This window comes from Bombyx mandarina, chromosome 01, assembly GCF_030267445.1.
Source record: "Bombyx mandarina strain Sakado chromosome 01, ASM3026744v2".
Classification (NCBI taxonomy): domain Eukaryota; kingdom Metazoa; phylum Arthropoda; class Insecta; order Lepidoptera; family Bombycidae; genus Bombyx; species Bombyx mandarina.
Window position 1 is genome coordinate 17,245,264 of NC_143208.1, and position 27,838 is coordinate 17,273,101.

The 27,838-nt window shown below is 33.9% G+C and overlaps 1 protein-coding gene across 4 annotated transcripts in view; it reads right to left on the bottom strand.

Moving 5' to 3' along the window:
• LOC114252812 (protein bric-a-brac 1) overlaps nucleotides 1-27,838 on the bottom strand; it is a 360,826-nt gene that overhangs the window by 7,749 nt on the left and 325,239 nt on the right. For all 4 annotated transcript variants that reach the window (XM_089731553.1, XM_028187466.2, XM_028187464.2 and 1 more), the window contains one exon: nucleotides 8,211-8,268. In XM_089731553.1, coding sequence (XP_089587679.1) covers nucleotides 8,211-8,268 — 58 coding nt within the window. The remainder of the gene's footprint in view (nucleotides 1-8,210; nucleotides 8,269-27,838) is intronic.

Below are 27,838 nucleotides of genomic sequence, written 5' to 3' on the forward strand. Positions count from 1 at the left end.
TTCCTTAATACTAGTCTCCTCGAGACATATGATAGTACACGGGCATGATGAAGGCCACGTTATTCTACAATTTGAATCTAAATACATTATTTCCATAATATGGACTAACCCACGATTGTTCAAGATACCTACACTGAGAATTTGAAAGTGCACAAACATTTTGAATACCTACTCAATTAACAAATAGTTTTAGTAATTGTGAATTCTTGACTTTAATTCGATTAAATATACAAATGTGTATAAAGAAATTTAGTATTTTTCAAATAATAATTTTGATTTGCTATCCTTAAAGAATATTATGTACGATACCTAATTATTATTATTGATTAGCAAAGTAAGATATAAAATGATATTGCATAAAAGAGTGACGTCTGCAACAGTAACTGAAGAAGATAGAAGATAGGGGATCAGTGGTTCTTGTGCTGGAAAAGAAAACATGGCTGTTTCCAAAAACTTGGGTAAATAGACAGTGAGAGAGAATCTACAGAAATAAATAAGGAAATAAATGGATCGTGTGGAAGATGACGTGAGTTAAATTAAAAGTTCTATCTGTTTGAAGAATGTTACAAGGAAATAGAATCGTATAATTATATGAGAGCAGTTCATACTAAAAGTGAAATTCAAGAAAAGAAAAATAAACTAGAGATGTGTCACAATTGGGAGACGAGATACAATTAAGAAAATACACACGGCTATAAAGGAAATTTAAATAAAAAAATTATTAAAATATTTATAATATGAAATTTAATTGTAAAGTCATTAGTTTTTGAATGCTGGTAGAATTATATCCATCACCAAGATAAACCATCATGATATCAAGGACGCCAAAACAAATATTAGATGCATCGTTACGACAAGATGAAGGATGTATAGGATGATTATACGGGAAAGAAATTGAAACAAAAAAGAACAGCATTATACTAATGATGTTGTATTCAAACGTATTCAAATGGGTAGGTTTTCTTAAGTATTATCAAAATTTAATCACATAAATAATATTCACGAAAAGAAAACACAAGCATGAAAATGAAGACAATGAAATTACATACCGACCTCTAGTGCACCTGTATTACGAAAAAGAAACATTAAATTATTTATTATAAGGAAAAAATAAAACGGGCGACATTCAATGGCAATTATTTATTACAAAAAATAAACCTTTCAAAATTTTCGAAAAAGTTACAAAAATACTAAAGTACTTAAAATTAAAACTCAAGTGTATTAAATATGGACTACATTCTATTACCTACTGACTTCAGAGCTTAAGAGTCAGAGCAATGGAGCCTGTGATATGCACGTCTTTAACAATATGTTAATATTTATGTAGAAGGAAAGCCAAACATAATTATGTACATCTTATTTAAGCAGTATTCTTATAATAATAGGTTTGAACATAAGACTAAGTGGTATGTTATAATTTTGAAATACTATGATTTTTTTACGCGCCTTGTTCTATTGCAAAAATAATATATTTATGAATCTCTCTATAAGATCTTTTAAATTAAGATACGGTACGAGATAGTAGTATGACTTAGAAGTTACAGTCTATGTTGATTTTCATTCACAAGCGCCTTTTAATTATCAGTGTTCTTGTAATGCAGTCCCAATAATCGAATATGAAAGATCCTAAATTTTATATTGAATGAATGACCAGTGACAATAGAAGCGCTCGCTCTCCTTAATGACTAGTATAGTGTTTTTAATTTGTACACTAATGTACATGTGTATACTATAGACTTTGGTCTATGGCAATGGTCGGGAACCCACGGCTCGCACCGGCTTTTTGACTCCTCAACTACAGCCCTTCCGCGAAATCTTTAGTTCAGCCACGGAATATCACTTATTATCATGCCTTGTAAGAGACGAGTAAACAATTTTTAAAATACAAGGTTATAAAAATTTATGTTAAAAAATGACTCTGAATAAATTTTAATTGGGTAATATGTATATGTGACTCTTTTGGTTGACGAGGTTGCCGACCATTGGTCTATAATTCTGTCGATGCGATGTCAATAGTCTCATTATTGCACAGAACGCCGAGGCAAGCGGCTGTCACCTTGTCAATAAGATTAACTAAACTAGTGTATTTCTTTGCTTTACTTAGTCTTGAAACCTGTAATTTGCTCCAGTACTTGTGAAAAATATCTATGAGAGACAAATAATAAACAGGGCGGTTAGTTCGAATACGAAATCACAATAAAATATAATTTTAACGCAATCAAAATACAAATTTAATTAGCTAACACAGATCCTTGGCCTTTAAGTCAGTTCATACCATCATATAGTGGATAGTACATGGCCCATCAACCGAAATTAATTTGTTTCGCATTACGTGCAATGCAAAAGACAATGGTAAAAAGGAATGTTGTGTTTTTTTATGTTTTTTTTAGGAATCAGAATATAAATGATTTATTTAGTTTTCGCTATTAATTCCAATAGGGGTGTTTGTAGGTTAAACGATAATAAAATAAACAACGTTTAGAATATGTAGAAATTAAATTCCAACTTAATTGAACAAAACGTCCAATTAAATTAAATATATTCTCTTATGCTGGCACGACATTTTGCGTATTTTTACGAATAGTCGTGCGATTTCTTTGAAATAAATTCCAGCTTTATGCCCGTAAGGTTGGGTTGATTTTGTTTCGACAAAGTATCACTAGTGCTTGTTTAAATGAATCAAGTCAAGTGTATTTCTGCAGACCGTTGTCTATTGTGTGGCAAAAACAAAAAAAATGTGGGAATTCCGTTCCGTTACACGCTTAATAATTTATATCAAAGATAAAATGTGTTTCAATGAGATTGGTTGCATGTCGCTTGTAAAAAATTGCTACGGGTCTCAAGGGAGGGATCGTTTCGTATTATTTTGTTTTGAAAATCTATATTTTTACAAAACAGCGTTTATTTTATTATTACTAAACTAAAAATTAGATCAGTCCTTCGTCGATTAATTTTCCAAAACCCATTTTATTACACATACCAGCTATTCTTTCTAAGTTATTTTTTTCTCATCATAAATTTCTATATAAAGTTACTTTGTATAAATTTATACTATTATTTAATGAGAATAACAATTTTTCATTAGAATTTAATTGAGTTAATGATCTTAATTGTTCTTAATTAGTTATAAATTATTGCTATTCAGAGAATTTACTGGAGAAAAATAAAGTCGGGTGGTGTAATGTTAATAAATCAAAGTTAAAAGAAGTAGATAAACATCGAAGTAGAAAATTAATTGAGTCGACATAATCGTACAATTTAGACCTAAGACCCATCCTCGGAGAAAACCCGCAATTGAAATCGAAAAATACCGAGAGTCATAAAAATTAATAATGTAAATAAATTGGAAGTGAAATAAAATGTGAAACCATATTGCAGAAGTATCAAGGCGAGAGAAGTATTTCAGCATAGTGTAATTTATTCACAGTGCCTAGATGACACGACCGCTAGTTTAGGCTCTGTGCATTAATGAGATACAGCATCGACTATACCATAGACAAAAGTCTCTTTCAAAGACTATACATCAATATACAGATAATACAGATTACCGACAGTACACTAGATATTGGAGAGAGCAGGCTGTTCTCAAACTACTCGATCTTGTTCATTAATTTAATATATTTATGATACATTCTATTCTTCTATAATTAGCATTATGATTGGCTTACAGGAACCATAAGAATGTATTTAATCTTTCACCAAAGGTTATCAATAGCATGTTTTCTCAGAATTGTGTAAAAAAACCAACATGAAAAAGTCTAGAAATGTATTTTTGTTCATTATAATTACTGTCCTCGTTCCAGTATCAAATTTAAGTATAACAGCAGATGTACATTTATAATGAAAATTGTTTATTAAGAATCGATAAAAATTTACTTAAACATACATTTGAACACTCGTTCGTGCTTTTATTCGAGTTTTTTTAATTCCATACAACAATATAATTGCACTCTGTTGTACTATCTGTAAAGTATTTTAATTGAATTAAGCGTTGGCACGCAGTAGTGTTAATTATGGATAGTTTTTTCGCCAAGGTTTTATAGATATTTATTTATAGAGAAATAGAAAATTAAAATGAAACTGAAACGAAACAAATGAATAAAAATAATATAATAATAATAATAATAAACTATTTTACGTTTTCACTTCTTATTATTCGTAATATTAATTTCAGAAATTCCATCATCTACCAGCTGAGGTTTGAGTAAAACAAAACACTCGAGACAAAAAAAAACCAGTATGTTTTTAAACTGAAAAGTTTTATAGTATTCAACAAAGAGGTTTCGCAGAACAAAATGCTAACAATTTTTAGAATAAGTTCTTCAGAAATGTCAATGTCAACTGTGGATTTTACATTTATACCGTACCGTACATATTATAAATTTATTTAGTAATGTGGGTTTTTATGTTTGTAGTTTTTTATAGTTAAATACAAGAAAGTGAAATGCGATTTGTTTAGTTTTTATCTAGAACTTTTCCAAAAAATAGTTTACTAAGTATCATTAGGTAGATAAGTACGTAAGTAATCAATAAAAGTTTCAAGGCACTGATTACAACATTGTTCTAATAACATAAATTTTCTTTGGTTTTTTTTTGTATTTTTCATATATTTCAACAATAAAAATGTGATACGATTTTGTGATGAATGTCATATGTGAGACGTAAAGCGTTTTTTTGTATAGAACATGTGATGTTGTATGTGATGTTATAATCTTAGTCTATTATGCAATTTTTTTTTTGTCTTACTTTATTGATCTCATTGGTTTATTTACCATTAAAAGTATATCACCTTTTTTTTAAAATCTGTACTAAGGTATGTTTTTCCTACCTACCTCTCTTACTCAGAGCTCTTATAGCAAATTTAGATTACATATCGAATGAGTAATTAGTAGAAGAAATATATTACAAAGGTGTATAAAATATTGTATTGTTGATATGTTACATTACTTTTTAATTTAGTTTTATGACTTAAATTAAGAACAAATGAACTAATTGTACATTTTTCTTCCTTAAAACTATAACATTTTAAAGGCATATTATAAGACAGTACGTACATTCTATTCGTGATCTATGAACTAGTATTACGAGAAAACTTTGCAACTTTTGTTTTTCGAAATAAAAAAGAATATTGTATTTTTTTTAATACGCTTTCGTCTGAAGCTAGACGTATGTGTGTTTGTAACGGAATCTTTGAACATGATTTTGTCCCCCTTCAAAACGTCTGATTAACTCGAAATTTGGTATACGTATTTTAATTTTTTTTTTATTGCTTAGATGGGTGGACGAGCTTACAGCCCATCTGATGTTAAGTGGTTACTAGAGCCCATAGACATCTACAAAGTAAATGCGCCACCCACCTTGGGATATAAGTTCCAAGGTCTCAGTATAGTTACAACGGCTTCAAACCGAAATGCATTACTGCTTCACGACAGAAATAGGCGGGGTGGTGATACCTACCCGTACGGACTCAAAAGAGGTCCTACCACCAGTAGTAAAAGAGAAAGAAAGAAGAAAGAAAGAGAAAGAAAGAAGAAAGAAATAAAGAATTAAAGAGAAAGTAAGAAGAAAGAAATAAAGAATTAAAGAGAAAGTAAGAAGAAAGAAATAAAGAATTAAAGAGAAAGTAAGAAGAAAGAAATAAAGAATGAAAGAGAAAGAAAGAAGAAAGAAATAAAGAATTAAAGAGAAAGAAAGAAATATAGTAAATTCGGTAATAACTCTGGCTCATATTTCATTAATGGTTTTGTTATTTGATTATTACGACATTAAGGCAATAAAATCGTCATAGCCGCTTTTTTTGCAAACGTCATCTCAAGGCACTCTTTAAACGTCGAAGAACCCGTGGTGTAATTTTGAGAAGACGATGAAAAGGCGGTGTGTTCCCGTAATAATGAGATATGCCGATTTTCGACGCTCAGAATGTATCGATACCTCAAAATAATTGCGTAGTGCGTATTTCTAGGGAACAACATTATATAGGAAAATAACACCGGTAATATCAATAATCTTGCCTAATTATCTGTGATAGGGTATGCTACAAGCACGGATCGTCGTATTTATCTCTGACGCAAAGTTGTCCTATGGCCAGTTTGAAAGTAAAAGTTATTACGTATATCATATTGTGTAATATACTATGAAGACACGTTCTAAGGTGATGAGATCTTAAATGAAAAAGAAATCTATATACGAGTATATATTTGTAATTAAAGCCTCGCGTTTCCAAAGATGTTAACCGAATATTCTAGTTCTAATTGATGATGAAAATTATAATTCATTAAACATACGTGAATCAATCGATCGTCACAAACACTTGCAACGATTTTTTAAAGTATCTATATCGAATTTAGAACATTGTGATGATTTTGTTTTACCAGAATTTCAAATTAAATAAGTCGTTATAATTTAGATATGAAATATTTAAAGCTTCTGTACGCGTGTTTGTTATTAAACTCTTAATAAATTGGCTGGACCGATTTTGTTGTATTTGAGTGGGTGTATCTGGATGGTCGAAATTTGCAACCATATCCCGTGGATGGTAGCGCTAAGATCGAGATCGTTTATGGCTGGCTACGTCTGTCAGGCCCACTTTAGTTTCATAGATACTAACGCAGTCATTTGAAGATAAATTTTCATTAAACGATTTATCTTCAAAAGTATAATATAACCGTTTTCGAATCCGTATTTCAGATCATTCTGAGAGATACAATAGAACCAACAAATAATGGCAGGCTGCCGTTTTTTTTTCAAGAACTAAATCTGAATTAGCAGATGAAACTAGTTAAAAGTTGCCAATTCTAATTTGGATATGTAAAAGTTACCGAACACGGAAAACTGTATAAAACTAAAAAAAAAAACGAATAGAAAAGATGCTAATGTATAATAAAGGTTACGTATTGAATTTTATAATAAGATATTCCTATGCCTAATTTATCACATTAAGTAATCAAAATCAGTCTGTTCTCTTTTAACACAATCGTTAACAATAAAAAAATTGTTTTTTTTTAAACAAATCTGTAATCACTTTCAGTGCAAGTACTGAGCCTGCTTGGTTTTAGCAGAGCTCATTTTAAAGAAATTAATAACTAAACTACATATTTAAATCTATATCTAGGAATGTCTTTTTATATCACAATCGCGTTCGCGTTACGATTTAATTTTCGCCAGACTATATTTAATTAGTACCTAACTGATCAATAGGCACAGGAGATCTTAAGATTCATCATCAATACTCAACTCGCATTTTATTTTCTTGTTCTTTGGCCCTCCGTCGTAATACAGAGACACAATGGAATGTTTCTTGCAGAAGGCCCACCACCACCTAAACCCAGTCAAACCTATGAACGCAAAATTAGGATCCCTCGTTCTACGTAACTTTTCAACGAACGCCAGAATTTCCGCTAGGGATTTCTTTGTTCGTCTATTGTAAGGAGAAACGCTTGTCTCACAGCAAAAGTCTAAGATGGCCCTTTCCTCGTTAGCTAAGAGACCGGCTTGGTCCAAAACTGCCATGCGTTTCGATTTCCCCAATATATTGTCGTATAATGTGCCTTTAGGTATGCCGTAATGAGTAGCGGCCTGCGTAAACCTCATACGCTGAGTGATGACCGCTTGGATGGCTTCTTGGAGTTGGCTCTGGGTCCAGGTGGGCGCCTTCAGCTTGAGCGAATGTCCGTGATAGTCTAGTGAAGAAAGTGAAGCCACAAAAAGAAATATTATGCAGACTGTTCGTGATCCTTGCCACCTTATCCAAATTCCTAATGTTTTTTCTAACAGATACTATGATGCCTGTTATTATTTTTATTAGTTTTATTACTAAAGAACTTATACAATTTGTCATAAGGTGTGGCCAGAATTACGAATGTCATTTGAAACAAAATGCAAATGAAACGATAAACATGCTACAAGATATTGATTTTGAAATTCGTATTAAGCGTGCCGTTTTAAATGTAAAATAAAACCAAACAAAATTATTTACGCAATTTCGACGTTTTAAACGAATTAATGATTTAAATAAAAAAAATAATTTTTTTTAAGAATAATAATGTATATAATCCTCCTAATATTGTTTTCTCCATACCAAAGTTGTGATATAAAAGATCTTCGTTTGTGATGTGAAATCGCGTAAATTATCGATGATCAAATTTTAAAAACTTATTTTGTTTTTAAAACAAACACAAATACTATTAATTATAAACGATTTCGGTACTAACCTGCCAAAGCTGAAGTGGATGGTCCGAGCCAAGCGTGAGAGTTCTCAATGAGGCGAGCCTGTAACAATAAATAAAAAAATAAGAACCTTTTCTATTAATAACGTACATACATTAAAATCGTCGTGGCCTAAGGGATAAAGTCGTCGTGGCTTAAGGGATAAGTGAGCGATGCACCTGTGTTCGAATCCCAGGCGGGTACCAATTTTTCTAATGAATTACGTACTCAACAAATGTTCACGATTGACTTCTACGGTTAAGGATTAACATCGTGTAAAAATAAAAGTGAAACCCGCAAAATTATAATTTGCGTAATTACTGGTGGTAGGACCTCTTGTGAGTCCGCGCGGGTAAGTACCACCGCCCTGCCTATTTCTGCCGTGAAGCAGTAATGCGTTTCGGTTTGAAGGGTGGGGCAGCCGTTGTAACTATACTGAGATCTTAGAACTTATATCTCAAGGTGGGTGGCGCATTTACGTTGTAGATGTCCATGGGCTCCAGTAACCACTTAACACCAGGTGGGCTGTGAGCTCGTCCACCCAAATAAGCAATCAAAAAAAATTGTCGTTTCGAATTTTGTAAGCAAAGAAGTGTTTTTTTAAATTGAGTAAATAGACAATCTCGCATAGCCTGCACGGAGTCTAGTTCTTGGATCCGGTAGACCTTACAATGTGTGTACTATTGCCTTGAAATATGTGATCCAAGCATCGATAGTATTATATATCCAACAAACGAGAATGCATGAAAACGAATTGCAGTAAAATAAGATGCATCATATATTTTAAGGGATATCATGACATAAAAAAAACATATTTTATTTTACATAATAAACAAACTATTTGTAGGCGTTTTTTGGAGTAGTTAATTTTTAATAATGTAGAATATTAAAATATGTTAAAGCATAAAGTCTGACAATGTGGACTTGCTGATACACTGCGAAATTCTGAAATCTAAATTCGTGGCCATGTTTGTTGGACTCTGACGTACGTCCGGTAAATAAAAAGAAAATTTACGCTTCGTGACGTCGGATCAATAATAATAAAGGTCAGATGAAAAAGAACAATCGAACGGTTTTAAAATTTACAATTTCCCCCGATATCGAACAGGAAGTTTACTAATTGCACATTTTATCGTCCGGCGTCGTATCGGAGCCGGGTCGGCGTCGTCGCGATGCGTACGCGTCCGTTTATTTACGTACGTCCCAGTAATTGTACGAGCAAAGAGCGGCATTTCTTTGTGCCCGACGTTACAACTAAACATTATACAAGTTTTAATTGTGAACGCAGACAAAAGCCGGCCATTTTACGGCCGTAATAACGGAACGCAGTTCAATCTACAAATAAAAGTTTTTATTAAGTTAAGAGAAGCGACTCCGGGCCCTCCGCTAGTGGTGTTTACGAAACGCGCACGTGCCCTAAGTACCGCTGCGAACGGCCGATGTATTGTTTGTTTACCCGAATAAAACACTAAAATCCAATTCGATAACAAAGAATTAAAGATCCCGAAATAAAATTTATTGCTTTAGTACGATAAAATAGATTTATGTAGGCGCGAGCCGACTCGCTCTCGACTCTCGTTCCTACCGATTTATTAATACGGTCAACTATATTACAATCACTTAAATTCGTTCAACTTTATTTCATCTATTTGACTCAGAATTGTTATTGATCACCGTAAATAAATGATCTAAAATGAACATACGAAAATAGCAAAGATATACGTCGTTTTCGCATTACTTTTGTGGATCATATCGATTCTCACTTAAATTCGACCTCGGAAATGCGATTAATAAAGCAATTACAATATGATGACGTGTCCAGTTTTACAGGGAAATTTTGCGATACGTTTTCACGGTATGCACTTATATTACTAACGTCTAAATACTCGCGCAAGGATGCCACAGCTGCAGGCAATTAAAATCTTAACTATATATTATATATATTATATACATTTTAGGTTTATCACATATTATTTTTAAGTGATCAGTGGTTTTCATATTTTTGTTGGCTTACATAGACGTTCATAGGGTGCACTTGGCGTTAAGTCGTCACTGAAGCATATGAAGTTTACCAAGTAATTACTGTCGCGGTTTGTCCGATCGCTTATACCGGACCCGCGACTGATTCGTGGCAGAAATACGACAGGATAGTATTGCCAATTTGTGTAGGCTCACAGGTTCACCCAGGGCCGGATTTAGACTTAATACCGCTCCTGGGCACCGGAAAAAATCCACCCCAATACTGGAATTTTACTTATACTTATAGTTAATATATTTTATTTTTCACAATTAAAATAACTAATTTATTGCAGAAACTTTATCATATGTCTTAAATTCCAAAAAAATAAATAAATATTTGTTTTTTTCTCTAATAATTATAAATTTTGCACTAAGGGTGATTCATTATATTATATAAAAAAAGCTTATTAAATTTCTTTAATTTCAGAAAATGGAAATATCGATTATTATTTTAAATGTCCAAGAAAATAAATTAATTAAATCATTTTTATTATTAATTTTTACCAAAAGTGCCAAAATTATAATTAACAAATAATGGATGAATTGAATTAGTTGAATTATCAATTAAACACAAAATTATTAATTAATAAAAATAATAGCAATATTGACAGGGCTAAAAAAAATTGTTTACTTTTAAAATTCTGCCGCCCTAAAAATTTGCCACCCTGGGCACTTGCCCCGACTGCCCCTAGTGTCAATCCACCACTGGGCTCACCCTTAGTAATAATGATGCCTAAGAAAAAAGTTACCATCTCATATCGTTCCCACTAATTGTACGCAGACTGACAGCCCTGTTCCGATCGCCCCTTACTAAACACCCGTTACTAAAAGGAAACTGTGTTTGTCTGTGTTTGAATATGATTGGCCAATCGCGGAACGTTCGTTTTGCATTATTATTTTATATCCGGATGTTATCAAATACTAGCTTGCACTTAAAATAGCCTTCTGACTAACAGCTGCCGAACTTTGCGATTTTAATTACGGATCGTAATTATTGATACATTGCGCTGTTTTATTCATAAACAGATGCTAAATTGCTGACGTTTTCCTTCTTCCTTTAAAAGTAGTTAAATAGATTTTTTTTGTTTTTTTTAAAGTTTTCGACAATCAAATACATTTTGATTTTATGTAGACTGTGTTTTGTTGTATCCGATTGTAAATTGTAAATGTACGATATTTCTCTTTTTATAATTTGAATTTTAAAATTCGAACTTTCATAGAATCGTGATATTTTTATAACGCTGGGTCAAACTAAGTTGGTTGGTAGGTGATTTTAAAAAAAATAATATTCAAATTATATTTAAATTAACTATTCCCAATCGAACAGTAAAATTATGAATATTTCTCCAGCAGAGAACAAAGCTTTCTTGGCACTCCAATAATAAAGTGATTTCGTGATAAAGCCGTAATAAAAATGTGTCACGATGTTTCCATTGTAGGGATCTTCCATTTAATATTGTTTACGAGTATCATTTAGGTTATAAAGAGAATAATGGGCCCGTACTTTATTTAGAATACTTATCTGTATTTAAGTAGAATGGTGATCGAAATATATTATGACGCCCAAAGTCAACGTTGTCTGGGAACGTTGACATCATATTAAGTATCTATGGTTGATATCCTAGCGGAAAAATAATAATCAATACGTATTAGTCGTCTGTTTAGTCGTTTTAAGATAATATTAGGTACTGATATTTTAATAACAATATATTTTATTTATATATATCAGTGGGCGGCGGTGAATCACTTACCATCAGGTGACCCGTCTTGCTCGTTTGCCAATCGTTGTTATAAAAAAAAAAAATATTATAAGTGCTCTAAACACTGAAAATAATAGATTCAAATAATAGTATTTACATTGTGAGCAAGATACATACCTAATCGATTTAAAATAAGGAATTATTATACTAATCTGTTAGTCGCTATTAGATTGATTTATTGTACTAATCTATAGTGCTTTCAGTATTTAGTTGTATAAACGACAAATCATGATACTTTGTTAATCGTATTATCGAGGTCGGATTTAAATGACAATCAATACTGTCCGCGAAAGCAAAGCGACGCATTTTGTCTTTGCCGTTATATTGTTATTTGTGGTTGTTTTCAATTTTAATTCAATAAAAACATCTCATATAATAAGTCGAAGTGGCGAAACGCTAATGCCCGGTCATATTATACGGTTGATTATTTACCTTATTCGAGCGTCGGTCGGCGGTGGCGCCCTCTAATCGAAGCTATCCAACGTATGAAACGAAATAATAAACTTCCGCGTTTGTACGCAATTACGAGCCGTGTGTGCTCGGGGACGGACTTGGGAATTAATACGATGAAAGGATTAAATTCACACATGACAATTTACTGGAATACGAGCCGGGAATTATATGAGAATAATCATACCGGAAGACTTAGCGTGGTTAGGCCGCCCACAAGATGGAATGACGACCTATTTAGGTTCACGGGAGTCCGTTGAATGCAAGCCACGCAGGACCGATATTAGTGGCGAAGCTTGGGGGAGGCTTATGTTCAGTAGTGGACGTCTGTGGGCTGATAGAATAGAGAAAAAAATCTTAGTCCGGTATACGCGAACATTATGATTTTACCAATCGATTAATGATCGTCGAACATTTGAAGACTACAATCTTGTCTCTCTCTTCTTCTCTCTCTCTCTCTGACGTATGACGTAATCGTGTATTGTCTGTGGCGGTTGCGCGCAAGAGATTCGAACTGTGTAAATAAAGTCTTAATTTCATGTTAGAATGAAACAACTGTATTGTAAAGAAAAGCGTAGAACCATAAAAAAACTAGTCTGAGATTTTTCAAAGACCTTGAAGAAAAAGGGTGGCACTTTAGCTGCTAGTCTCGTTGTAAGATAAGCCTTTGTTTTATTGAAATCGCGAAGTCCTTCTTCGAAGCTTCCTACAGGCTTTATCGATTAGTTAGGGATTGTTAAGACAGTTGATTGTCATTTTTTGAATTTTCCAAGTAACAAGAAAGAATGTAAAAATAATGTCATTGCGTAACGTCAGGTGTGTGAATTATGTAATGTATGTAATGTATGTATTAGAAGAATAGATAGATATAGTAGTAGAAGATTGGCAGCTACTGGTTTTCGGTTTGATAAGAGATACGATTTAAAAAAAAACATTATAATTTAAATCGTATCTCTCATCAAATCGAAAACCAGTAGCTGCGAAACTTCTACGAAATCCCACCCTGTGTTCAAGCGAAATGCGTATAATCCTAGAGTACGTTCGGCTTGCAGCCATGAACTTGTGCAGCGAAAGAGTTATTATCCCTTGATTATGTACTGGCGCTTTAAGATTACATAGTGTTCGTTTAGATACTAGATGCGTTTGCGGTAACAAGTACAACGATTTTCGAACTATTAACTTTATTATGAATTTCAATTTTGAAACGCTCCGCCTGGGATATCATTTCATTCGTAATAATTCAACTCTGTGATAAGTGCCCAGAATATGATTCGATTTGTAAGCTTCTTAGTACTTATTTGCACGTGTAACATTTGAACGGAGAATAGATTAGACATGAAAAACCTGATGTATTATTTTCTATATTGGAATATCATATTAAGCTAAGTTATATACTAGTAGTCATTTTAGTTCTAAATTTAAAAAAAAATGCCATCTTCTCGAAAGAAAGATTTGTTAGAAAAAAAGGCTTATAGATTTCTCTATTTCATTTTCATGACTTGAGTTGTTTTTTTTTTGTATTGCTGTCTTTATAATTACCATCAATCGTCACCATAAAATAGCTCTCTCGAAACTTGATTTTTTATTTAAAACATGGATCATAACAAAACATTACGTTGAAAGAAATGTTTTATTATAAATATTTAAACAATTCTAATTGACTTTGATTTAAGAGTTAATTTTTTTAAGTTGCTTTCTTTTGTATGAGTAATTGTAACTGTCAACATTTACTATGCTCTTTGAAAATTTATGTCATTTCAAATCTGTATCATGATGGTTTTTTAAAAGAAATTGCATCGAATGAAATATTTATTATAAGTAGGTATTTAATAAAATTATAGTACACTGATTTGAAAGGTTGTTTTATATTTTGTATTTGTAATTATAATTGTCGAAATTTATTATGTCTATGGAAAATTGATGTCAAAAGCTTGGGATCACGACGATATTCTTTAAAAATCATGACAGTGTTGTCAAATCATGACAATGACAAGAGCCTATGAATGTCACGTTGTAAATGTCATTACCCGCCCTAAGACATATTCGTAGCTAATCTACATTGAAAGCCGAGCTACACTTTAAGCTTGAACGCAAGACTGCTTCGTGGAAGAAACAGAGAGGCCGGTGGACCCAAGCATGCGGCTTCTATGGAGAACTATTCTATTGAGTCTATTGAGACAACCCGTAAATTTCTATAGATATCTGGTTCAATTTGAATCATCGGTATATCCTTGTACTCATTACAAGTCCGGCTACAGCGTCTAAGATGTTACGTAAAAAACATTTCACATTCGAAATTAACGAGATCGAACCTTCGTTATCATTCTAAATTCTAAACTGATTTAATTCACGATACATTGTTAATTTTTAAATGAAAAAGAAAAAAGAATGCACATGAGATGAAATGTATTTGTATTATAGCTTTGTTTTTATTATTATTATTATTATTATCATCTAAACGTTTGTTGCCGTGATCAAGTTAGCGAAGAATGGCTGGAGGGGTGCAGACGGCCGTGCGAGGGTGAAAGATAAAACTAATCATACATCCATTTTGCAGCGAATACGGTGAACATTTGGTAACAAATGAGCGATTTATTAAAAAAAAAAAGTATTTTAAAATGTCAATAACTCATTTCTATTTCTATTGTTTGGCGTTAATTTGGGGCTATACTGTTTGAAAATATTTTAATTGTAATAGTAAATATTAAGCGTATTATCTATGGTAAAACCATTTTAGATTTTATGTGACATAATTATTACCAAAGTGATATTTTTTTTGATATGATATGACCTCGAACACTGCTCTAAGACGTGGTAGTGAAAATTTAAAAGAATTAAATCCTGCAAGATTGTTGATCGTACTTCGTGACCGGCCCGCTGGCAGTGGGACCCCACCTCGTCACGCTTATCCCAGCATTATCCATTTCCACATTACGCTGTCTTTTTGTTTCACGTTTGATTGTGTAAACGTGCGTCGATGGGGTATCCACTAGTTATTATTGTGGCTCCCGCTCGCAATGGCCCGGCCTCGTGGAAAAAATGCTTCTCTTATTGTTTGTGAAGAACAATAACAAACCTTCATTTTATATGTTACAGCCACTGCTTGATAGGCACTTTGCCTCTCTATTTCACATGAGCGGCCATTGTTCTTGCGCACGTTGCGTTCTCGTTGACGGACTATATGTATATATATATATTTGCATAGTGGCACTACTTATAAGGTTCTATCGTAAACCTTGTCGGGTTCCATTACTGTTCGCGTCTTGAGTTTTTTGACCAACATGTATGAGATTGCTCACGCGTGACTCTCTTCCTATCAATAAATATTACAACCCAGCTAAAGTTCATTAATACGTGCTTCGAATACCCGAATAAATCTTGCATCTTTCAATGTGATATTAGCTGTTTTATTTTTAAAGAGATTATAGAAAAAATTTGAAACGATATCAACTAATGCCAACATTTAAATCGAAATAGGGCACAGACAATCTAAACTAACAATGGTACCAACGTCACGGCACAATAACTACATTGTCACGAAAAACAAAACGAGACAAGAAAAGAAAACAACGAACAAATTATAATCTACTAATATTTTGTTAGTAAATTGTCACTTTGTTGTGAATGCTATCATTTACCGTCATTCATATGGTACGAGGTATCATTGTACGTGCTCTTTATCTGTCATTAAATAATTCGACACAATAAGACTTCAATCGTTTTTTTTAACGATTAGTTTCTCTGGAAAACAGTCGCCTCTTCCTAACATTTAAAATGAAATAGTTAATACTTTCTTCGTTCTGTTTCAAAATAAAAGTGAAATTTCAGTAGCAGTAGAGTATGGCCAAGCGTGTTTTTTTTTTAAATAATAAATCAGTAGTTTTCTTCGTTTGTTCATATTACGTGCATTGTTGTCGAAGTTGATTTTCTGGCATATTCATTCAATTCCAAACTTACTAGCATTAAGGTTTCTGGCACAGTCTTGGTTTGGCTAGGATTGAGTAGTTCAAAAGGCTTGTAAAGTAGAACATATTTTTCAGTAAAACTTCACCAGTCAAAGCTTCTGTCTTTGCCTGCTGATCTTTGATTTGATTTAGGTCCGAATGCTACTAAGTTGTCACGGGACCACCCGCCAGGCTAGTCTGAAGATTTCTGGAAAACGTCATTGAAATCGTTTTTTCCGTTACGGAGTCCTTAGGGACTTGTAGTAGCAACTGGCACACCAAATCGCATTCGGGCGACATCGGGCGCGTTCGGAATTCCCGAACACGCAGAGACAAAGATTCGCGCGCCGATTTAAAATTACTCATAATAAGTGTACACTAGTGGTCCCGCAGTAGTCGAAATTCGACTATAATTAGTTGAAATTTTCTTTATAAACATTATTATGGTTCTATTGTCAAACACTATTAGACTTCTTTAATATAATCACAGATTTTGCCTAAACTACCCTTTATATAAATAGTATTAAAGGCAAACAATATTAATTTATTCTCAATTTGACCACAGACTTTAAAAATAACAAAAGTTTGACAATAAACGCAGAGTAAATGTGTGTGTATATGTGTTGTGTCAAATACATGGTAGTGTGTGTAATGTTTTCTTTATTGATTTAATGTATCTTTTATGCATTATTTTAAAAAAATATTAGCTTTGTGCACTTCTTCTCTGTAATCTCTATAAGTGCGGAAAATTTCATACTCCTCCGTCCGCATAATTTTCGTAAAATGGGATCCAAAGTTTTTGCTTCGCGTATTAATATATAGATAATATACATACAACAGATCGAATTTTATGTATAACTAGATAGAATTTAAAAAATCCCTCTCCATAGCATTACATGATCCACTTATGTCCAGTTTTTGTTCAGCTTATTATTTTATAGAGAGCTTGAGCTTAAATTATGAAATTGTTTCGTCAAATGAACAAAAAAGGAAGGGAAAAAGCGGGAAGCAGAAGCACGTTTTTATTATTTCTGAATTTTTATTGCGTAATCGTTTGAAAGAGCTATCACCTGAACATACTATAGTTTTGTCTGCACTAATAAATCATTGTGCCGTTATTGATTTAGAATCTTAAGTTTTCTAAGCTTCCCATTATAACGAAGCAATACGCGCGCTTGTCAACGTGACTCTAAGAAAATTATAAATTTTACTTATTATATATATATATATATATATATATGTTCGAGATCGTACTCGTATTACTGATGGACGAGTAGAGGACGATGATATGCAAATTTTCAGTAACGCGATTGGTCGTCCATATTGTTCCCCTTACCCCCCAATCCTCGATTCGTGTAACACACACCATTTTTATTCATGTAAAAAAGTTCGAACAATAAACACCTAACATAATAACTGTAGAAAAAATACGCCACAGACAAAACAGTTTTATTTCTAAAAAACCAAAATCCACCAAGCCTCTCAACCAGCAAATAAAATCGCAAGCCGCACCAATATATTATAATTACCTACAATAATTGAAATCGATAATTTTGATTTCAAGAACGTAATGTTTACGTAAAATTGTTTAAGTAAAATACAAAGAAAGAGTTTTGTATTCGATCACGTGAAGTTTGTAGCGAGACTTGTTTGAGTTATGCCTACTTTAAATAAGTCGGTAAATTATTCGTTTTGTTCCAGAAGTCGTTTGTAAGGACAAACATGAAAATTTCAATTCGTAGTTACGGCTAAACGAATAAGTTTACAAAAATATATTTTTTTGTTTATAAAAAAAAAATGAATGTAATTAAATTCCACCTTTTTCAGAATATTCATATATAAATCATGTTCGTTATTAATTTATTGAAAACAAGTGACATTTATACGAGATGCGCTTTTTATTATTATTCTGTGACTGGCATTAGGCTAAAAGCATGTCGTAAAATAGTCACCTGTACTCCAAATGAAACAAGAGAAATACAATATTACGTACATACATATGTATACAATAGAAATATGTAATTAATATAAAATATGACACTTTCCTTCTTATCAATCACATTTCTTAAATTTAAATTATAATATTTTTTCTTAATTAAAATGTCTATTTTATTCTATATAAAATATTGTACACAACCATACAAAGACTACATAGTTATTCCTTTTAAATCGTAGAGAAAAGTTTTGATCGCTTCTGCGCTTCAGTTCGCAAGTCGTTAACTAGATGGCGCTAGTAGTCGTGTAAAGTGTAAACAAGAAACTGTTCTCGACGAACTACGCAGCCAAAGTTTGAACCTTTGCAAACTTCTATCTGCTTGGTACTATCTTGTAACTAAACAGAATATTTAGGTATGTTCGACTTTTCGAACTTAATAAATTATTAAAGTAAATTATTGAAATTGTTTTTTGTTTAGTTTAGTTTTCTTGAAACTTATTTGATTCTATATATTCAAAGCTGGATATTTTCTAGATCAGGTTAGTAACATTTTATTTATAATTTGTTTCTTGCCAAACATTGTAGATTTTTTTTTTTTATGATTGAAGGGTTACTGGTGGCCCGAAGGCCTTTCCAGTTTCACCAGGACAGGTGGGCGAGCAAAGGCTCAGCCAAGAGGGGCGGGATTAGCTAACAACTGCCTGAGCGCCTCCGAAGGAGACCTAACAGCTTAAGAGCAGCTGCTTCGCGAATGAATCTACTACCGGATCGGAATCGCGACCCGCTGAGAAGATCCGGCGAGAAACTCAGCGAGCTGATTCATGGGTTAGGTTGCACGGCGAACTCTTTGTCGAGTTCGACGAGTACGGTTACCGGGATCCCTAAGCCTGCTCCTAGTGTTAGAGCTGAAGGCGTCTAATGCAAAGGTTATTGGATCTGATGGATCCGTAAGGACGTGTCTAGGGCGTCGACGGTGACTGGCTCCTGCGTGATCAGGATTCGGGGAGTAGTCAACGGCGGCAACGATAAGGCGATTATTATGACGCAATGTAGATTTGTATTATACAGTACAATTTTTATGCAAAATGTACTTCACAAGCAAATTGTTTCTCGAAAGGAAGCCTCATAACAGCCCAAAAATATTTTTTTTGAAAACGCCGTAATGACTATTGTATTAAAACGTGTAAAAAAACATTATTGTTCATGGTGCACTAAACACTTTTGAACTTCATTTTTCGTAATTTCGACACCATTATATACGAGGTATTACAAATGTTTTTGAATCCTTTGATACGTAAAACTTCCGCCATCTTTTGTTTTATTCGCATTTTGTATTTAAACATTCACACATAGGGTAATTTCTTGTTTTATGGACGGAAGTTTCTTTTTTTTTTTTTTTAATAGAACAGCCGCAAACGCGTCGAAAATTTGACGTATTATTTGCAAAAGAGATGAGCACGCATTGAACAGTCGAAAAATAAACGAAAAGGCGCTGTACCCGTAACACGCGACGCGTCTTCAGTTTAATTAGCTGGACGAAAGCGAAACCTGAAAAGCGAAAAAACGACATTCATAATTCGAGAAGCCAGCTTCCCCACATAATGCGGAGCGGACGCTTAACGTGCGTACGTACGTACTTGTTTGTTTTCCTTCAAATTAGTATCCATTTTAACGGTTGAACTTTTCCGAGTCTTTTTGTTTTCGGTTTCGTAAAAATCCGTTTTATCGTATTCATCCGCGTCCGTCGCTCGCTTTCCGCGGGACAGTTGAAAGGGTAATGCTATTCGGCAAAATTTTGATTGTCGCGACGTGTTTCATTCCGCTGCCAAAGTTCGCCAATGTTTTCGTTATTTTGTGATTGTTGATTGGCGGCGTTATAAATGGCGTCATTGAATGGAATGGAAACGTAAAGCTTACTTACTTTAAATATAGAATATATAATAGAGATATAGATAATTAGACAATATATATATTTAACAATGTTATAAGAAGGGGGCATGACATATACATTGACTTAATAGTGGACATAAAATGTTTATGATTTGTTACTATGTTTAATTAATATATATTGCTTTTGTTTAAAATTTGAATATCTCTAGTGTCTCACAATAAAACATTTGATATAACAACATTCATAAAAATAATTCTTTGGTATTCATTTGTTATTGTTCGTTTATTTTCATTTTTCCTAACATTTTTGTAACCTTTATTAAAATTAGTTCAATGTACTGTACAGAGACTTTGCTACTTTAAATGTAAGACTTGCTCACAACTTATTATTTTTATGCTCAAAAAAAGAAGAGCTTTTTTTTTAATTGCTTAGATGGGTGGACGGGCTTACAGCCAACCTGGTGTTAAGTCGTTACTGGAGCCCATAGACATCTACAATGTAAATGCGCCACCCATCTTGAGATATAAGTTCTAAGATCTCAGTATAGTTACAACGGCTGTCCCACCCTTCAAACCGAAACACATTACTGCTTAACGGTGGAAATAGTCAGGGCGGTGGTACCTACCCGCGTACACTTACAAGAGGTCCTACCACCAGTAATTACTCAAATTACAATTTTGCGGGTTTGATTTTTATTACACGATGTTATTACTTCACCGTGGAAGTCAATCGTGAACATTTGCTGAGTACGAATAGGAAAAAATGGTTACCTCTCCCAAGAGAGTTATTACGGCATTCGATAAGCATGTTGCCAGAATTTCATCGAAAAAAATATTCATTTTTGAAACATTGTCCCAATGTAATATATTATTCTATTAGCTGCACGCAAAAATCGGTGTTCAGTGCATTTCAGTTCGCGGACTGGCGCTGACGAGACCACACGTATTTTTAAAATTTAAATACTGAAGTAAGTTCAAGCTTCCACGTTAATTTACAACAACGTCGACAAATGTTCACGATTGACTTCCACGGTGAAGAAATTCCATCGCATAATAAAAATCAAACCTGCAAAATTATAATTTGCGTAATTACTGCTAGTAGGACCTCTTGTGAAACCGCACGGGTAGGTACCACCCGCCATTTCTGTCGTGAAGCAGTAATGCGTTTCGATTTAAAGGGCGGGCCAGCCGTAATATACTGAGACCTTAAAACTTATATCTCAAGGTGGGTGGCGCATTTACGTTGTAGATGTTTACGGGCTCCAGTAACCACTTAACACCAGGTGGACTATGAGCTCATTCACCCATCTAAGCAATAAAAAAAAAGAAACAGGTCGCTTTGGTGAGTTTGGAAGAAGTCTACCTATAGCAGAGGACGCCTCCCGAATGATACATTTTGGTCGTGTCCAACTGTTTCCTAACTTATTTTCATTTTTCCTAACATTTTTGTAAGCTTTATTAAAATTAGTTCAATGTACTGTACAGAGACTTTGCTACTTTAAATGTAAGACTTGCTCACAACTTATTATTTTTATGCTCAAAAAAAGAAGAGCTTTTTTTTTAATTGCTTAGATGGGTGGACGGGCTTACAGCCAACCTGGTGTTAAGTCGTTACTGGAGCCCATAGACATCTACAATGTAAATGCGCCACCCATCTTGAGATATAAGTTCTAAGATCTCAGTATAGTTACAACGGCTGCCCCACCCTTCAAACCGAAACGCATTACTGCTTAACGGTGGAAATAGTCAGGGCGGTGGTACCTACCCGCGTACACTTACAAGAGGTCCTACCACCAGTAATTACTCAAATTACAATTTTGCGGGTTTGATTTTTATTACACGATGTTATTACTTCACCGTGGAAGTCAATCGTGAACATTTGCTGAGTACGAATTAGAAAAAATGGTTACCTCTCCCAAGAGAGTTATTACGGCATTCGATAAGCATGTTGCCAGAATTTCATCGAAAAAAATATTCATTTTTGAAACATTGTCCCAATGTAATATATTATTCTATTGGCTGCACGCAAAAATCGGTGTTCAGTGCATTTCAGTTCGCGGACTGGCGCTGACGAGACCACACGTATTTTTAAAATTTAAATACTGAAGTAAGTTAAAGCTTCCACGTTAATTTACAACAACGTCGACAAATGTTCACGATTGACTTCCACGGTGAAGAAATTCCATCGCATAATAAAAATCAAACCTGCAAAATTATAATTTACGTAATTACTGCTAGTAGGACCTCTTGTGAAACCGCACGGGTAGGTACCACCCGCCATTTCTGTCGTGAAGCAGTAATGCGTTTCGATTTAAAGGGCGGGCCAGCCGTAATATACTGAGACCTTAAAACTTATATCTCAAGGTGGGTGGCGCATTTACGTTGTAGATGTTTACGGGCTCCAGTAACCACTTAACACCAGGTGGACTATGAGCTCATTCACCCATCTAAGCAATAAAAAAAAAGAAACAGGTCGCTTTGGTGAGTTTGGAAGAAGTCTACCTATAGCAGAGGACGCCTCCCGAATGATACATTTTGGTCGTGTCCAACTGTTTCCAATCGAGATATTAATACAGTTTTTATTAATATCGTTTGAGTATAAACCGACTATGTTTGTGAATATGATATTTTCGATGCTCTCACATGCCGGCCACTCCAGCTTGTGACGTTCAATGTTATGAAGTTTTAACGCGACTGGGTTTCGAGTTTATTATAGCTTTAGTTAAACTGATATTTGCACACGTCATGTGGTAGTTAGGAATATTTAAATTAAAAACGTAGATTGATATTTTGAAAGGTTTTTTATCATGTTTTTATAAACACTAGAGGATGACCGAGTTTTGCTTGGTATTCTTTTTTTTATTGATAAATTGTGTTTTTAGAAATTATGTTTAAATACGAATTACATATCGATGTTATATTATATTATTTATTATTTTTTTCCAATAAAAAAAAGTTTATGTTTAAGTTGATTATCGATAAAGTTGATAATTGAAAACACGAATAAAACAACATTTTCTGAAAATAAATCGTAGCTAGATCGATTTATCGCCCCCGAAATCCCTTGTATACAAAATTTTATGAAAATCGTTGGAGCCGTTTCCGAGATTCAGATTATATCTATATATATTTATAAATATACAAGAATTGCTCGTTTAAAGATATAAAAGATATGAACGTAACAGCTTAAAATTTGTATGAACAATGTTTTTTTAACATTGTTATTAACAGTGACAGTTAACAGACTGCCGAAGGTAAGAGTAAGGCCCGAAGCCTTGTTTCATCAATCGAATCAATACACTTGAAATTGAAAATGAAATCGAAGAAAATATTTTGAAAATTCGGAAGCTGCTTCATTTCTACTTTTGACTCACACGTTCATGTTTTTAATACGAATGAGAAATTCATGGGCTGAATAATTCATCCTCCCAATTTTTTTAACGAAATTTCATTCACTAAATACACCCCCGTTTCAAATAATTGTTTTGTTTTAATGATTGAATGATAATGAATCGTTTCTATTACGTACGTGTTGTTTTACGTACATTCCTGTTTTCATTGGTTAGGCTAAGTACATTCCGTGGTAGTTGTTCGTTCAATTAATACGTCTTACTTATGTTTACGATTGTCTGTGAAACCGAACACTTGTACTTGACGATTATTAGTTTTAATTATACATTTGTTTATATTTAATTTGAGGTGCAATTGTCTAATATAGAGATTTGTTTGAATAATTCCTTTTCGATCAGATTCATATAATATTGTAATTCGATTTGTAATCAATTTATTTAAAGAAAATGATTAGGTTAGATAAAACATCTACATTTATGCAGAATCTTTTTGTCTATCTATTAATTTATATTTATTCTTTCAATCATTCTAGACTTTAAATTTAGTTACTAAGAGAACTACTAAGAGAGAGAAGTTTAGAACCAAGTTATCTTTGCTAAACTACCTACAATGAGTTGTAATTGAAATCGTTAAAAAAATAGATATAACAAAATTAACCCTAAATATATAGAACGACTTTTTCATGAACACGATTGGATTTTGATTCACACGATTTTGGCGTAAGCTTATAATGACAACTCGCGATCACGATTTAGTGGTAGATTCAGCGAAGCAGTGCTTTTGCTAGGGTAGATGTTAGGAAAACTCTCTCAGGCTGAAACCTGAAGCACGGCCACTAATCAAGATAAAACCAGAATAGCCCTTCGAGACCCAGTGGTCTTCTATCAGTGTAGTTAGGTAGGAACAAAGTATCTTTTTATAGTATATCGTCCATTTTTCTCGGTAATCCCATTATGTCATTCGATCTCTGTGATAATGGACGCGACGAACATTTTTTTCGGAGTCATTAACAGCTTTCAATTATATTAACTTAAGTAAGTACTTGATAATATCATCAAAGTCAACGTATCGTTACGGACCATGAAGATTTTTTTAAAAGTAATAATGAGGTTAAGATTTATTTAGGCGCCTAATGTTATTAAGGCTGTTTTCATTTGTTTGTCAAACAATATCGGTAAATACATTTAATCTATATATTAATACGTAAAGCAAAAACTTTGTACCCCTTTTTATGAGAATGGCGCGGACGGAAGAGTTTGTAATTTCCCGCACTTTTAGAGAATATAGAGGAGTGTAGAATGTTATTATTTTTTTAAATTATGCATAAAAAATTAAAACGTTACACACACTACCATGTATTTGACACACATGCATGCATACTATTTGTTTATTGTCAAACTTTTCTTATTGCTTATAGTCTCTGATCAAATTGATAATAGATTAAGTATTGTTTGTCTTTATTAATATTTGTCTAAAATGATAGAATCATATTAGTGTATTACTACCCAGTATTAAACAAAGTCGCTTTCTCTGTCCCTATATCCCTATGTATGTTTAAATCTTTAAAACTACGCAACGGATTTTGATGCGTTTTTTTTTAATAGAGATGTGAGTAATTGAAGAGGATGGTTTCTATGTGAAGAAATCAATAATAAATTACAGTTTTCGAAGCGAAGCGAGGGCGGGTCGCTAGCAAACTTATAATTTCAATTAATTATAGTCGAATTTCGAATCGATTTGAATTTTAGGCAGCGGCTTGGCTCTGCCCCTGGCAATGTTGAAGTCCATGGGCGACGGTAACCACTCACCATCAGGTGGGCCGTATGCTCGTCTGCCTAAAAGGGCAATAAAAAAAAAGACTACCGGGGGACCACTAGTATTTCCTAAATTAGCATCGAGCAGTTCACAGGAGAGTTGTCATAGCGGCGTCAGGGCGAGACGCGGTCTGCACCAACACTGTACAACGATGTTTACATTCCCAAGCTTCCTTTGAACTCGCATGTGGGCCCGGGGAAACGTTAAATAAACACAACTTTCTCGTAATGTTTAATTAAATTAATCAGTTGGTTGATTAGTCGATGGTTCGCCGGCGTTGGCGTAAACAAAGCGCGGCGGCGGCGTCGCTCGCTTTGATCTTGGGACTCTCATCTCGGCTATTGTTATATATTTGTAAGTCCCCCCGTCGCGGCGCCTAGAGTCTTCGCGCCTCGTGCGTCGCGTAGGGTTGAGCGCTTTACTTGCATTTTTTGTCCATCCGTTTTCCCAAACTAGATAATATGATTATTGTCATAAAGGCACATACTCCTTGTAACATTTTAAATGAGGCCGCCAGCACCGAAGTGACCTAACCCACAAATTTTCATATTCGTGCTTAGATAATGCAAATTATTTAAAATATAATAAATTTTGATTCAAAACCGGCCATGGCTTTGTTAAAACTTATTTTGGCGCGTATTGTTTTTGCCCACGAAGTAGTGTAAAAGTAAATTTAAACCTCATTATTTCCATACTAAATATATGATAAACTTAGGCTACTTTTGCGCTGACGGTCTCAAATAGAAATCATTCGATAATGTCCCCTCTACATTTAAAAGCTATACTGCTATTTAACGATATAGTTATAGAAGCCTATTGCGCAAAATTATAATTTGCGTAATTACTGGTGGTAGGACCTCTTGTGAGTCCGCACGGGTAGGTACCACCGCCCCACCTATTTCTGCCGTGAAGCAGTAATGCGTTTCGGCTTGAAGGATGGGGCAGCCGTTGTAACTATACTGAGACCTTAGAACTTATATCTGAAGGTGGGTGGCGCATTTACGTTGTAAATTTCAATGGGCTCCAGTAACCACTTAACGCCAGGTGGGCTGTGAGCTCGTCCACACATCTCAACAATAAATATAAAAAAAAAAACCTTGTAACATTTTAAATGAGGCCGCCATCACCAAAAAATGACCTAGCCCGCAAATTTTAATATTCAGGCTTAGATAATGCAATTTATTTAAAATATAATCAATTTTGATGCATAGCCGGCGGCCTATCCCTAGTTTGACCCATAGATGGCTTGGTAAAAACTTATTTTGGCGCGTATTGTTTTTGCCAACTAAGCAGCGTAAAAGTAAATTCAAATCTCATTATTTCCATATTAACTATGATAAACTTAGGCTATTTTGCGCTGACGGCCTCAAATAGAAATTTTTCCATGTCCTCTGCATTTAAAAGTTATACTGCCATTTAACGATATAGTTATGGGAGCCTAAAAAGCTAATAGCTAAAAAGACGATCTAACAGTAAGATAAAACTTCATGAGCGAGCTCATCTGATGTGAATGTCGCCACCCGCTTTACGTTTCAAGTTTCAATTGTAGAGTTTGATTAGTCCGAACCCTCCAAATCTAAATGAATGACTGATATGCAGCAGAAATGTCAATGCAATCTTTCGATAATTGCATAACATCACACTTTTTAGTTACGACGAGGAATTCATCTACCGTTATCGTGAGCGTCATGGTTTCCCTTCCTCTAATTACTAAGCGCATAATTTATACAATCAAAATATCAATATATATTTGTGGAACTGTTTTGTCGTAGGGTGTCTTATGAGCCCGCAACGGTAGGTACCGTCATCCCTTATTTCTGCCGCGAAGCAGTAACGTGTTCTGGTTTGAAGGGAGGGGCAGCCGTTGTACTATAGAACTGATATGTAGAACTCATGTCTCAAGGCTGGGTAGCAATTACATTGTTGCTGTCTATGGGCTCCGGCAACCACTTAACACCAGATGAGTAACGTGCTAGTTCACTCGCCTAAGGAATAAAAAGGACACACACACAAAATTCGTATCCTATTTACTAATTTTCGTAACTCACAAGTTATTGTTAATTTTTAAATATACCTACATATTATTTGGCTCGATCCGGTCAGCCCTACAACTATCCACAGCCATTACATTTTTCTTTACTAAATAGTGCAATGCGAGATGACGTCGCTATTCCCATTTTTCGCTCACAATGATCTTTCGTCAAAGTGTTCTCGTCAACGGAACGTCACTTTTTAAACGGAAAGTATTCGTTTAACTTCTCCTACCGTGATGATTATTGAGCTCAAAGTTCAATCACTAAGCCAATGATGAATGGATAAGTCAAGAGTTTCAAGAACGACATAGAACTGAGATAAGCAACGGGCCACCTTACCTTATAATGTATCAGCATGGTTAGATCTAATTAAATATGTCACGCATCGTGCTATTGCAGGATCAAAAACTACTTGTCGTAAAGGGTTAAACGAAA